The sequence below is a fragment of the Bacillus rossius genome, chromosome 1 (assembly GCF_032445375.1).
Source record: "Bacillus rossius redtenbacheri isolate Brsri chromosome 1, Brsri_v3, whole genome shotgun sequence".
Classification (NCBI taxonomy): Eukaryota; Metazoa; Arthropoda; class Insecta; order Phasmatodea; family Bacillidae; genus Bacillus; species Bacillus rossius.
In genome coordinates, this window is record NC_086330.1 from 352,980,114 (window position 1) to 352,995,365 (window position 15,252).

Sequence of the window (15,252 nt, forward strand, 5' to 3'; positions counted from 1 at the left end):
AAAAAGAAAACTTTATAGTCCTATAACTCTGACGGAAGAAACGGGTTTTTCTAGTTTCCTTCGCGGCTAATTAATTTTCCCGAGCAGTTCAGCGGCAGCACACACACCTCCGGGTTGGTGAAAAGGCCGCTAAGGCCCGCCGGCGAGGAAGTGTGTATATTTTCCAAAGGGAGAGGGGGGAAAAGATGGAAGGATGTTGGGGAGGGGAGAAGGTGAAAGCGTGAAACGCACCGCCTTTGCTTATTGTTGCTGAAAACTACAAGCGAGGAGGCCCCCGAGGAGGGAAGCAAATTTTATTTATGCCCGCAGGCGCAATTTATACCTGCAGCAACGAAAAGGCATGAGGCTAAGGGGAGGACGGGATAGCGCCTTCTCAAGAGTTATGAGTGCATCGCCTTGATTGGATGGGAAAAGAGAAGTTCCGGGACGCGAAAAGGGGTTAGACGGAGAGAGAGAGAGAGAGAGAGGTAAAGAAGAAGAAGGACAGGAATTTTGATGGAGGAGGGAGGGAGGGAGGGAGGGAGGGAGGGAGGGAGGAGGATGAGCACATCCCAGGAACAAGTTAGGGAGGAATTTCCGGGGACAGACGTGTGACGCCTTCACCGCGTCACCATAAACAACGACTAATATTCCTTGGCGAGGCACCTCCAACAACGGTCGCGCGCGCCGAGTACTATCGGAGACGCAAGATTCGACACGGTTACGTCCAACTTTGCGGGGCTCTCGGCTATTTACTTTTATGGAAGCCCTCCCCTGGATAATTTAAAAAAAATTATATATTATTATTTCAAACAAAATGTTGAGCCAACTTGGTACTTACGTTTCGACGATGGTTTTGATAATTTACGTAAAGAAATTTATTCCTTCCTGATAAATTATCCTCAGGTGAGTCATAAATTCTTACAATCAAATTCCGATAAAATCGCGTAATTATTAGTGGCAATAAAATTTTGAAAGTTTTTTTCTAATATGAAATCGTGAATTTAAATTGAAAAGTATTTTAATTTACATGCTAATAAATTTTTAATTTACCTTTTCCCATTAATCTTCATATTTTTAACAGAACAAAAGTGCAGAGCCGGTTGCCCGGCTTGCCCTGCCCTGGAGCCACCCGTGACGCACAAGGCACTATCGAAGTTAATATAATATATTACACACACAGACGCGCGTCATTTGAACAACCTCCTGCATATTTGGCGAATATTAGGGGTCGTCCATTAATCACGTGATGTTTTTTTAGCAAATTTTTAACCTCCCCTCCCCCCTAGTGATTTGTGGTGAGGTTTCAGACTAACCCCCCCCCCCCCCCCCCCCAATAAATCACGTGTATTTTTTGGTACAAAATATTTTTTAAAAATTTAAGAATATTATCTTTAAATATAGGTATAATCTAATTTAATTCTGGAAAATTAAGCACAGTGATAAAAAATGTCCACACACACATTAAGGTTGCAGGTTTATTCTCACTGGCATAAAAATTATAAAGGAAAGGCTTATATGTGATTTACGCATGTATTCGGCGCCAAAATCACAGTCTTACTGGCGACTGGCAAGCCGAGCCGCGTGGTTCATGTTGCGGCGGGCGGGGATATTGTTGCCTGGCTACGGCGAGTCAAAGTCACGCGTCGCTTTTCGGTTTAGTAGAAATTGCACGAAAAAATAAATACACGTGATATCTCTCTACACCCCCCCTCCCACCTAGTGATATTTCGTGATTTTTCCCTCCCCCCTCCCCCCTTTAGAGCCTCACGTGATTAATGGACGATCCCTTAGCCAAATCGTCCGCCGATACAACTACAGGATTGTAATTAAAAAGCGAGTGTTCAGCAAAACCCACAAATACAATTTCCCTGACTTCTCTAGGTTTTTTATTTCCTTAACAAATAAGACAGCCAATATATATATATATATATATATATATATATATATATATATATTGCAAAACTTCCTAAAACATGTCATCGTCACGACGTACTTGCGGATTCTTCAAATTTGTGACAAAACTGTTGATCCAGAAACAAAAAGCCAAGAAAATGTGCAAAAAATAGTGTGTCTCATATCGCACTCCGAGGCAACATTACAGTCGGATTTCAATCTCTATCTCAAAAAAAAATGTAACTGCTCATAAACAGCTGAAATACCAGCACTGCATAAGACAAGTGTATCACTGAACTCAAGACACTATATACATAGCACATAAGATCAGCGATAGAACACAATTCTTTGTGTATACATTTATGTTAAATTCCTTGACCTTACATACATTTCCTTGACTAATATATGATTTTTCTTTTCAGTAATTCAAAATTCTATGACAATTCCAGGTTTTCCTTAATGACTGATACCTTGCCATAAATAAACCAGAACGTATGTACGCTACCACAGAATGCCAACATGTCAAGAAACAGCATACGTTAAAATGGGAGTTACCTATCAGTGCAAGCAAAGAAATCATAAACACTTAAGTAGTAACTAATTAGCCTCTAACTACTATCAATGGCAAATCCAGAAATAATATTGACATTGCGTTAAATTATACGTTTTCTAGGAAATAATTTGTGGAAAATTAGTTTGAGTACCCCAATCCTTTTCTTTGCCCACAAACTTTTAGTTTCACCTATGAGTTCGATATTTGGAATGAGTTTTAAAACCAAAAGATATTGCAGCTTTAGGTTTTATGTCATGTTTTTTTACAGAACATTTTAAACTGATTTTTACAGATTACTCCAGCCAGCGCAACATTACAAAAAAAAAGGTGCGGCTAGCGCAACCCACAAACCCACAAACTGGTTTTTCCAGATCTTTCATTGGTAAGAGTATTCTTTAAGGTGATAGTTTCCTAAATTATTTTGTTTCTATAATTTTTTTCAATAATTAAATTTGGATTTTTAATATAACAAGTTTAATTGTAAATAAATAGTTGTATCAATTCAATAACTACTTGTTTAAATCTTTTAGAGACTTTAAAGGCAATTATCTATTTCAGTTTTAGTATATCATCAAATCCCCGAAGAACTCAGATTCCCAGAAGTTTGGCTTTTTTTATTACATAGATTTCTGAGTGGTATCCTAAAAGTAAATACTTCGCATAGCCGGCACATAAAACGATATGCATGACACACTTGCAAGGAAGTAGCGATAACACCGCTGTCCACGCCGAAGTTCATGAAATGTACTTAATTATTTAGTTCGAAAAGCCAGAGGGTTAATGTAAGGGAGTAAAGTGTAGTTGTAGTAGCTAATCATAAGCAACATAGCCTGCAATCAACTGTGATTTAAAAAAAAAAAAAGGAAATCGTAACAACCAAAGGAGGAAAAACGGCAACGAGATAGAATAATTACGAAAGAAGGATTGGGGGGAAAGGGGGTTTAAATCGATTTGTACACACATTTTTTTTTTTAGCTCTAGCGTGTTGTTACTATCATCCCAGCATGGTCCTCAAAAAAAACAATAACAAAGTGCCCAGTGGCAAGATTTGTCCCCCCCACCCCCCCCCCCCCCCCCCCACCAACCCGACACTACAAAAAAATAATATACAACTTTTTAAACCCTTCTCAACTAAAAAAATTAAAGACTGTAAACTTTACCGTGGCTATAACTGTAAATGTGATATGCGAGTATCACATAAATTGCAAGACTTCCAATGGAATATATTAGCGATGTACTTGTAATTTTCTGTCCTATTGAGGTAAACATATGCATTAAAAATAGTTTGGAATCTTATCCAACGTGGCCGAGCCCCAGAGAGTTTTGTCTCCCCCCCTCCCCCACCCCAGCGAACTCATGCATCCTGGTACCATTCGTGAGCACAATGAGTTACTGAAAAACCGAATTTTCCAAAATATTACAAGAAACTTTACTTAGTAACAGCAAATCAATTGTTGGTATGTAACTACTATAATATACTCGGAACGGTTTGAGATACTGCAATAAAATAAAGACTAACATAATTCTGGGGTTAATATCCTAAACTTGTGTGAATTTATAAGTCAAAAGCATTATCAGAGTTTGAGTTAAAACATTTCGTAGACAGACTGAACTTTTAAAACGTTGTTTTTAGTTTAGGATTCTAATTAAGAGGAAAAATATACAATAGTTAAAAAATCACAGATATACAATTACATTTTATTTATTTTCATTGATTCGGGTAGTGTTTTAATTTTTTTCCGCATAAACCAGAATTATCAGTACATATGTAAATTTTACTTTGCAATTTTTCTTTTCTTTCCAAAAGCAGGGAATGAGGATGGTGATTCGGAAAAATGTTTCCAAGCGGGGAAAAAAAGGTATACATATATAAATATTTTTAATGAAATATGTAATATATTAATTTTGTTAATACTTAAAGAAAGCGCGAGAAAATGTCACATGCTATTATAAGGTTCAGGCATATTATTATGATTGGATTCGTCTCTAGAAGAAACAAAATACATACCGCTTGTACACATGAGTTAATTTTTATCAACAAGACAGCCGCTTTTCTATTTCAGATTTGTATGTTTCAAACATGACTCTAAGCTCCTGGAGTTTGACGAGCCATAAAATTAAATACTACACATGCGGCCAATTAAAAAAACCATGGTTTTGAAGTTTCCACCTCCCTGCTGACTCACGCCACTCACCTCTTTCTTCCGCTTCACCGTCGGACCTGCAACAAGACAAAAGGCCAGGGATGAGTCACTTTGCCGCGCATGATAACGAGCTGAAATGAAGATACATGACACACGGAGCTCGCCACAGCAGCTTAATTCACTCCCAAAAATCATTGCCAAATAAAGTTGCAGGGTTCCCAAACTGTTACTTCAGTCAATTTATTTGTTTGTTTTTTTTCCTGCCCCACTTAATATTCCCCCCCCCCCCCCCAGGTCTCGTGTATCTACATGGGAAGCTAACAATATAAACGTTTCAGTATCAATACATAACATGCAGAATTAACTATAAAAGGTTTTCCTGCACAAGCACAATATAAATGTTGCACTGATAACAATTTCAACACTGCCAGTCTGATAAAAGAAAACTAATACACAAACACGTATTTTTATCAGACTTTGCGATGGTACATAATTGATTGTGAGAGTACATATTTTACTGTGCTTAAACCTAATCCACAGTCGTTTCAAATCTTTACGTTTGGTTAATGTTAGAAATAATAAGAAACGGGATTATTAACGGTACACGAAATCATGATTATAATGAAATAGGTTAAGACTTTTAGATTATACAAAATGTGAAAAATTACTGATACTGTTTTGTAACTTCCCTGCGTTTGCCAGGTTTTTAAGACCTTGACTATTTCTTGTTTCCTCACCCCCTTTTTTTTTTTCTTAAAATTTTTTACCTATCTGCAGTAATCATGTGTCTCCAATGGAGGAAAAAAATACTAGGTACCAGCCGGATATAAATGATGAGATGGTCGTGACGTAACGGAGGCCGAACTAGGCGCCATGATCCTGCAATGGCTCACTATCGCCCTCCGCGGTGTGAAGGAGAAGGGGCAACACAACACCCAGTCTAGGACCCGGGAAGGAAAGTTGATATTACGTGACAAATCTCCGCCCGACCGGGGAATAAAAACAGGAACCCTTGATTTTGAGCCCGAAGCTCTAACCACTGAGTTAACAAGATAGGACATATGCCAACAGTGCAATTTATATTATATTATACATACACAAAGCAATTAGTTTCTCAGATAAAATGTTTACAAAAGTTATATTTTTTTCGAGAGTATGCTAATACTATATTTATTGCTGCAGCAACTGTAGCTAATTATGAGTCCAAGTTTGTCGGTCGAATTCACTCACCCTGTGATGTATGTTGTATGTATGCATGTATATATTATATATATGCAAATTCTTTAATTCATTAAATGAAATATATTGCTGTCCTTTTTAATATTTACATCGATTTTCGATTACAGGCATACTTTCTGTTCAGCATGATATCTACTACGTACATAATGTAATTTACAACGCACACTAAATGCTGGTTTCGAACCAGTTTATAAAAACATGCTCTCTCAGAACAAAGTCAGATCCAATGCTTGGCAAGAAAACTCATTACATTTTTTTTATTATAAACCAATTCGCATACAGTCTGGGCCTTGAGAAAAGGTTGCACGTGAATTCTCGCCACGTACCTACAACGTTGGTACACAGCAGAGCGCGAGGCGAGTTTCTCGCTGCGCGGAGTGTACCTGATCAGCCATGAGGCCCACGTATCCTCAGTAGATATGTACGGTCGAGTGCGAGAAAGACCGAGAGAGAGAGCGAGAAAGAGAAAAAAGAGAGAGAGAAAAAGAAAGAGGCAGTCCCAGATAAATCACAGCATGGACACGCTCGCAACCAACAATAACCAGCCAGGCGTGAGCACAGGACGAAAACCGACCAAGTCTCCGAAGGAATGGAACGCGCTCGTAACTAGTCGACAACTCTCTCTGGAAGCGAATTTCTCGGTCACGAAGTCACGATTCCTTGAATGAATCGCGGTAGAAGATTTCACGATGAATTTAGCATCAATTAAACTCTTGATCCTAGTTTTAGAGTGTTTTCACTTATACGCGGGTGCAAGATGACTTTCTTGGCAAGTCTAATATGAAATGTAGTTTGGTAACGCATGTTCTACTACCCGGAAACATATTCTGAAAATTCACCATTTCTATTTTCCGCTGTTAATCGCGTAACAAACCGCGACGTACAATCAGTCGGGACAATTATAACACTCGAGTAAATTTATCAATAAAGCTTAACATATTTTAATGTACTGCTACATCATTTGAATATAAACGTTTCCTTCTGCGCCTCAATTGCATATATAAATCTGTATGCGCGAAAGAGGAAGACTGTAACTTACCCTCATAAAAGGGCGTGAACTAAATCAAACAAAGGTGACGAGGTTTCTAAGTTAAGGATCCATTAATCTCGAACGACGAATGTCACGAGGCCCAATGGAAATGCATGCACTATAGCTAATCAGAAGACTAATACATTCTTGCTAATAATTGATTTCCTTTTCCACCAAGAAGGATTTACAACATAAAACTACTTACCGTAATACGCAGGGGAATTCGTTTCCGCGAGAGAGAAAAATCTGATAGCTCATTAGACTGCAAAAGGTATGACTACACTAGCCCTTGTAACTGGCGACCGTCTGTAAGAGAAATCATTGCCCTATTTGGCCGGGCCATTCTGCGCTTGGGTGACTATGATTGGTGTGCCGACAGTAGACATATCCCTGGTACAAAAGCAACCATCTTCGGAACACAGCGCTACAAAGTTTTAAATAAACTGGTCTGGAAATATTTTAGCGAAAAAAATACATGGCCCTAGTAGTAAAGTCGTCAGTTGGCGCATGTGTTAAAGAGGCTAGGTTTCGTGCTTTCTATTCTGTCGACAGGGATGATCACCACGCGCCGATTCCCATTTGTTCAGATCAGCTGGGCTGCAGCGGCGAAGAGTAGTCAGTGATCACGCATACGTTAAAGCTAAACGGGTGCGCTCCGAGAAAACTGATGTTGTAAATTCAGGTTAATGGCAGTGGCGTAGCCAGGATTTGCGTATGGGGGGTGTTAAGAAGCATGGCCCCCCTCCCCCCGTATTAAAGCGGGGGGTCCGGGGGTCCTCCCCCGGAAAAATTTGGTTTTTAAGGTGTAAAATAGTGCTATTTTAGCAGTTTTCGGTGCTTAAATTTAAATATTGTAATGGTAAAAATTTTATTAATTTTAATATGAAATTTGTTTGAGTGATGAGTAAGAAATTAATTAAAGATTTGGTGCTAAGGGGGGGGGTTCGAACCCCTAAACCCCCCCCCCTGGCTACGCCCCTGGTTAATGGTGTTCTTGAAACACCACGCTGACAATGGAAGGCCTTCGAACCTAGGCGCTACAAGTCGTCTCTGGATTTACTGCAGTTCAGCCGAAGCCGACTCTTGCGTCTATGTCGCGTATCCTCATAATTGTGATCATTCTCGAATATCTCAACTTCGCGATCTCCGGTTCGATACCATAGGCCACTTGCAGAGTACGGTAAGAATAATTCTAAGCACAAACTGAAACTTTGCTGGTTAATCGAATGAAGAAATACTTACATTAGCTTCCAGTAGCAACAGCGAAAGGTGGCTTAAGGCGGGTAGTATCCTAAATTATTTTCTTCTAATATTTAACTTTTTTCATGTGATTTAAAATAAATTCATAATGTATCTGTATTTAATTGTTCATAAAAGATGTTTTCTATTCTAATATAAAGGTCTTTATTTAATGAACTTAAAGGCAAATTTTTATGTCAGTCCTGGCACATGTATTTGAAGCATGAAATCTTGTGGTGTACAGTTTTGGATTTACCTTTCGTATGTAGCATTCATCTGCAAACTCTTCATTTTTAGTATATAATTAATCAAACCAATACATCCCCCTCCCAAACCACAGAAAACTGACATACGGGGTATTTGGTAAGACCAATTTTCTTTTGGTTGATTTAATGAATTATATACAAAAAATAAAGAGTCTGAAGACGAATTCTTTATACGAACGGTTAATTCAAAACTATATCACACAATTTCATACTTTCACAGAACAGGCTACGGTTGACATAAAATTTACTTTGAGTTCACGCCATTATACAAAAACTTGTTTGCTGGAAAATAACTTACATAAAAAATTTAATATGGTCAATTTGTAAATTTAATTTGAATCATGCTAAAAAAAACGAAATAATAGAAGTAAAATTAATTCTGGCTACTAACTCCCTTAACTTCTTACAAATAAACCCACTCGCGTTCTCTCTTTATAATATTAGTATAGATAGATGAAGCGGTGTCGGCACGAAACACGTATAGATGGGTAGGAATTCAAGATGCACCGGGTGTTAGCAGTGACTTCCGAGGCTCCATGCACTAGCGGCGAGGGGTCGGCGTTGGATCATGGGCACAGCACATGTAACCAACCGATTGGGAAATATCCGTCATCTTCGTGTCGAATGTTTTTTTTAGGTCGCAAAAAATTCACTGTTTACTGTTGAGATCGGGACTTCTGTAAGGCATGACCCCTAGAATATGTAATTCTCGAATTAAAAAAAAAACACATATATAGTCTCAATTTAACACTGCGTTCCCTGTGTGAAATTACGAGGTTAGACAGTAATTAATTTTTTTATACTTCTTTTCCCAATCTCAGCATCTCGGAAAATCTAGTTCATTAACAAAGAAATATTTGTACAGTAAATATTAAAATTAAGTGTTAGTTAAAACGAGAAACAGTCCATCCTACTCCATCCTATGTGCAAAACTACGCGACCTAAAACCATACTTTTGCTGTTTTTATAGCCTTGCGTTAGACGGGGACCCACGCACATATGTTTCGTAGCGATACTGATCAGTATACATTATTGTGAAATTAATTTATTTCTCTTTAGAGGATAGATCAAAGGGAAATAACCTCTGGTGAACCTTGCAGTACAACTCGCGCTATAGGGTTTTAAAGCTCTACCAGGCATGTAATCTAGCTTTGGACATTTGCGCACGTCAATGTTGGTAAACTAGTACAACTCTCAGGGCGCGTATAATCGCTCCAGTTCAAAACAAAACAAAACGGAGGGCATTTTTGGAGGGGGGGGGGGGGCGGCGGCATATTGTACATACAATGGTGCAATATCAAAAGACAGTACATATATTGAAAAAAAAAATCTTAATTATAGTTTGTGAGGATTAGATAAACATTGAGATAAATAACTCAAGATTTAAATTAATATATTCAAGATGGCGGGGTTAAAAACCCTTTACGGGAAATGAGATAATACCGATGCACCGATCCATTATCTTTCTCTTACGAGCATCAGGACAACCGAGTTGAGATCCTAACGTTTCTATGTATATTGTACCTCCGGCAAGACTTTGGCTTGTGGTGGACAGCAATTTCTGTGCAACACTGATATAAACCGCCTTCGCAGTATCGCAAGCTAAATGATTACCACTGGTTCGAGGTCTTGTAAAACGTGTCATATTAACGGTGGTACGATCGCACTTGATGCAGAAACGCACACATGTTTGTACGGAAACCTTAATGGCAAAGTATATCAAAAAATCGTACACACTTAAAGACCGTGATCAATTTCCCACGAATATAACCATTACGTATAAAACTGTGCGAGAGAGAGACTGGATTCATCATATATGTATTTACCATTTCATGGTTCCCACTCTTACGCTTTGTTTTCCCATTTTTTCCCTGGCCAACCAAAGTTTTTCCCCCCGTCTCATTAATCAACTTTGCTAGATACTCGTAACACACACACATATATCTTTATATATATATATTTCTTGTGTGCGTGTGTATGTCACTGAACTCCTCCTAGACGGCTGGACCGATTTTGATGAAATTTTGTGTGTGAGTTCACGGGGATTCGAGGATGGTTTAGATTCACAATTGGATATTTTATCTCGATTCTGAGTTAAGAAAAAACTAAAAAAACACGCTTTAAAAGCAAAAAAAACTAAGCATTGTTGATAATTAGCCTCCATGGCAACGGGCTTTTGCATTGTTGTTGCCTTCTGCGTAACCATGGGAAAGGTTTTTGGTAACGGCAGTGGCGTGCCCAAGAGGAGGCGTATGTATAATGAGAAGATACAAAATGTCCAGCGTAGAAATACTTACCGCCATATCCATATCTCACAAAAAGTACATTTGGGCAGGACAATGTCTGTCGGGTCCGCTAGAAAGATATATAGAGATATATATGTAGAAAGATATATAGAGAGATAGAGATATAAATAGAAAGATAGAGAGATATAGAGAATTAGAGAGATAAAGAGAGATGCTTAGTATACGTTTAAAAAATTACATTATTAATAAATTAAAAAATTGATTGAGGCATTGCAACGCATGCCGGGCATTATCTAGTATTATATAAAACTACAAATATGTACTTGTAACACATTTAAACCATACATAAAATGTCAAATTTGCCATAAAATATGTTTGGCACAATATACATTTTGCTGTGTTACTATTTACCCACATCAATGCTATGCAACAAACATTACCAGTGTGTACCAAAAAAAAAAAAAACACAATTTTTTATCAAACTTTGAAACATCACATTATTAATTGCCCGAATTTTAATAACAATCGATATTTGATTGCGCTTCAATTAAATAATTTAATACATAATTGTATCATTAGTTTTTTTTCTTAAATTTAGTTAATTATAAATACAGATATCTTTTTCTACTTCACATGGGTTCGCGATTAAAATACATATTGGGTTTTAGACATTAAAGGAACGCACTTGAATTTAAAAAAAATTATCCAGTTTGATAACTAAAATTATGTATATTTCCCTGTGTTTTCTAGGTTTTAAAGACACTTTTTAAAAATTTACCTCAGTGTTTCGTGTCTGTGGGAAACATGCATTTTTTTTTTTGTTTTTCATAAGCCTACGCTTTATTATAGTACATTGCGAACTACTTTTTTTACAAACTAGTCTCTCTCATACCGGGCTTATAAACTACGCAAGAAACAAGACGCAAGCATCGTCCAACATTTATTTCATGCGTTTCGGTTAGCTATTCTGCCTTCTTTATTTGAAATGATGTGTTTCGAAAGTTTTAAAAGGTGCAGACGTAATGTTGCTATGATTGTTCTTTTTTATCACACGCCATCGTTTTTTTTCCACTTAGGTACTAAACTATCGCACAGTTAAAGCAAATGAAGCCTTTAAATAAAATTATCAACAACTAGCTATAGTACCCGTGCTTTATACAGCAATATACAGGCAGAAAACACATAGCTCTTTACACATGCCCCTCATCATGGGCACGCCATTGCTACGCCTCGAATGAAAAAAAAATTCAATAGGCGTTGCCAGGAGACAAAGCGAGCATCAACAACGCAATAGTGAATCTTAATATTGTAGTATCAAAATTCTGCTTTAAGAGAAGGTTTTCTCGAAATTTCATGTAGAAAGTGACCTTCCTCTTGTTTGGAAGGCCAAGTGTGCAAAATTTAATCAATTTGTATAACAAACAAACAACTTCGCTCCAGGGGTTCTAAATAAATAAATAAATTAATAAATAAATAAATAAATGGAGTTTTTTTTTCACAGAGCACCAATCTCTTGAGTATAAATATGAGCTAATCGACAAATCAAACCCTTACTGCAAGCAACCGACGTAATGGCCGTTGGCATGAAGACGCAGAAGGTACCAACAATGCAAAAGCCCGTTACCGTGGATACGACGCTCCAGATATATCCCACAGGAACCGTGCATTTTTCCGGGATTAAAAAGTAAACCATGTCACTCTCCGGCCCAATAAACTATCTCTATGCAAAAAATTATGTCGAAACGTTGCTCCGTTGATGCGTGAAAGAAGGGAAAAAAATCAACAAACCAACAAACACACTTTCGCATTTATAATATTAGTATGGATTTCATACGTTCTCGGGGGAAAAGAAAAATAAACCCAGTTTAGCTGTTTAAAATTTTAGGGTTGGCGATGTGTTGCGACATGTGTGTTGTGTAAACTACCCGTAGTTTTTTTTGCGAGCTGCGCGATTGCAAAGTTTGAAACAGCGGGTTAGCGTCGACGTCCCTTGGACCACTCTTGCCCCCCGCCCACCCAGATATCGGCGCTGCGAGAGGAGAAAGCTCCGGGCGCGCTACCCAGCCATTTATTAGCGTCCTGAAAGAGCCGAGAGGGGCTCGAACCCGCGACATTCCGCGAACCGACGACGGTTCCCGCAACTCATCTCTATTCATCGAGCGGCGATGGCGCCTAAGCGCGCGCCGACCGCCCACGGGAAACGAGAAAAGGGTCGTTGGTTACTCCTGCAACTCCGGAGGTAAACAAGACGAGCGCACCGCGCGATAACTTAACACCCCGAGCGGCGTGAGAACCGGTCGCGTCCTGTGAGAACGAACCCAAAACACAACATTAATATACTTCGCACGAGGGAGTTTACACACGACAAACACTAAAATACTGAGGGGTCACATGCATAATGACCCAGGCGGGCTGAAACTTGTTCTCCGTGTTCGGAAGGCTTAAAAGGGCAAACTGGCACAACCATTCAAGGAAAATCCACCCGTGGGGAGAAAACCCAAGAGTTCACAAGTTTACGCACGTAAAAAAAAAAAAAAAAAAAAAAAAAAAAAAAAAAAAAAAAAAAAAAGTCACGGGGACTGTCAACAGACGTGAAAACTTAAAACTTTGTTTTTAAAAGTGTAACATGACATCATTTCTACGTCAAATGTACGTAAGAAAATGATTTGGTATTAGATCAGTACGATGTCAGATGTCAGCATGATATCATTTATCCTTACATAATTTTTTTAGTCACAACATATGTCAGTGGTATGTAAAAATTACGTAAAAATTCACTTACCAGTGATGTCAGACCTAGGTCATGTATTCACGTGGTCAAATTAACTTCACTTACTGCTACTACAGCGTGTCGGTGATGCGAACTCATAAGATTTTACCCATCCAAAAAAGAGTTCACCACGCACATGATACAGTCAAGTATATACAACGTATTAGTGTATGTATGCGTATACATGTACACAGGCCGCTGCAATTCGCCAGTCTGGCGCAACACGTCACTAGCCTGTCGGTGACGCGAACCCATAAGTTTTGCCCCTACCAAAAATCACTCAACGCGGCTAAAGAAGTTTTCACTTCAATAAAATAAGGATCACAATACGGAAAGCGCCCATACGGCGCGGGGCAGGTTCGGAGTGACAAAGTGAGCCGAATAACGCAAATTAATGAGGAGCTGTTGGCCGTTTGCAAAAGTTAAACATTGTTAAACTTGTAGACTTATTTAATGGCTTAGCAATCCTAAAATTATATATAACACAATTTTTTGATCGATTAAGTTACATTTTTAACGCATGTATGACGTACCAATAACGAATATCAATTTGATCACAGAGCCGAAAAAATTTTATTTTTAAAGGCAATGACAATGGCCTCTCGAAATTCTCAGAATCACGCGAAACCATGTGGCGAAGAAGTCCGCACAGGAACGGCGACTGGCGCAGAACAGAACCGCCATCGCGCGCTCTCGTTCTGCGTGGCTATAGCGTGTCGCGTCCATAGTTGGCAGTGTGTGCTTTAATAGGCGTTTACTGTCTTTTTACAATGCGCGATATCTACCACTAGCTATGTCCTTGTTACGGCGAGCTCTGTTGCCAGATATACCCAAAGAGCACAAAAGTTTTAGACACAACTTCATAATGTATGTAATGAACTTTTCTTAATGTACTTAAAAAAATTAATTATGTAAAGGAAAACTTTTAATGAGAAAAAATTTTCTCGTTGTATTTAATCAAAAGAATCATATCATAATATTCTGTTATAACTTCTAAGAAAAAGTAAAACGTAACTGAAAGACGACAGTTTGGTTTCAACCAATTTCTTTTATCAAGTTTTTTATACAATTTAATATTAAATATTTCGACTTTTTTTTTTTTTTTTACCAAATCACCTTATTATTGGAATGCCTTCTTATCCGTATTGGCCGATTACTACAAATATTTTCTCCTATGAAATAATAATTGGTGTTCTGAATTACAATTTTTTTTTTCAAGATTACTGTTAATAGACACTTTTTTATAGTCTTAGAAAAACAACAAAAAGTAAAATTATAAATGACTATACTAAAACTTACAAACATATAAAGATACAAAATAAAAATTTAATATTAAGAAGCCAGGTAGTTATCAATCTGGCAACAATGGCCGTCATTTGCTCCGTACTGCGATCTAAACGTGAGACAAGACTGTAACTCGTGGCGCCTCGCCGCGGCCCGTCTAACAAGACGAACTGCCCATACTCTTTCATGCAACTCCCCTCCCCACCACCGCTCCACCCTTGCCCCGTGCCTATTCACATGGGTGGTCGACGACCCTCATTCATTCCCCATTCATTTTTTACTCAACCTCTCTATTTTTTTATATTCTAATTCGTTAAATTTATTATATATTTTTTACGCTTTGAAATAATTCACTAAGTTAAACAGGAAATTTAGCACTCACGCAGGCAAGCTTGTGTGTGGAAGTATGAATCACTTGAATCTACGTGCGGTACTTTGACTATTATAAAAATTTTAAAAACTGTAACAATTGAAAAAAATATAAAAATAACGATTAATTTAAATACAAGCTAAAATATAACACTGTTTTAGAAAAAATCTATAAATACACACATTGATATTTAAGTCAAATATTAATATTAAAGGGAAAAAGTAAAAGTACATAAG

At 37.9% G+C, this 15,252-nt stretch overlaps 1 protein-coding gene across 5 annotated transcripts in view; it reads right to left on the reverse strand.

Moving 5' to 3' along the window:
* LOC134528233 (transcription factor 12) overlaps positions 1 to 15,252 on the reverse strand; it is a 500,640-nt gene that overhangs the window by 362,782 nt on the left and 122,606 nt on the right. For all 5 annotated transcript variants that reach the window (XR_010074370.1, XM_063361655.1, XM_063361658.1 and 2 more), the window contains exon 4: positions 4,624 to 4,649. Coding sequence is in view for 4 of the 5 variants with exons in the window: in XM_063361655.1 (XP_063217725.1) it covers positions 4,624 to 4,649 (26 nt within the window). In the remaining variant the exon portion in view is untranslated. The remainder of the gene's footprint in view (positions 1 to 4,623; positions 4,650 to 15,252) is intronic.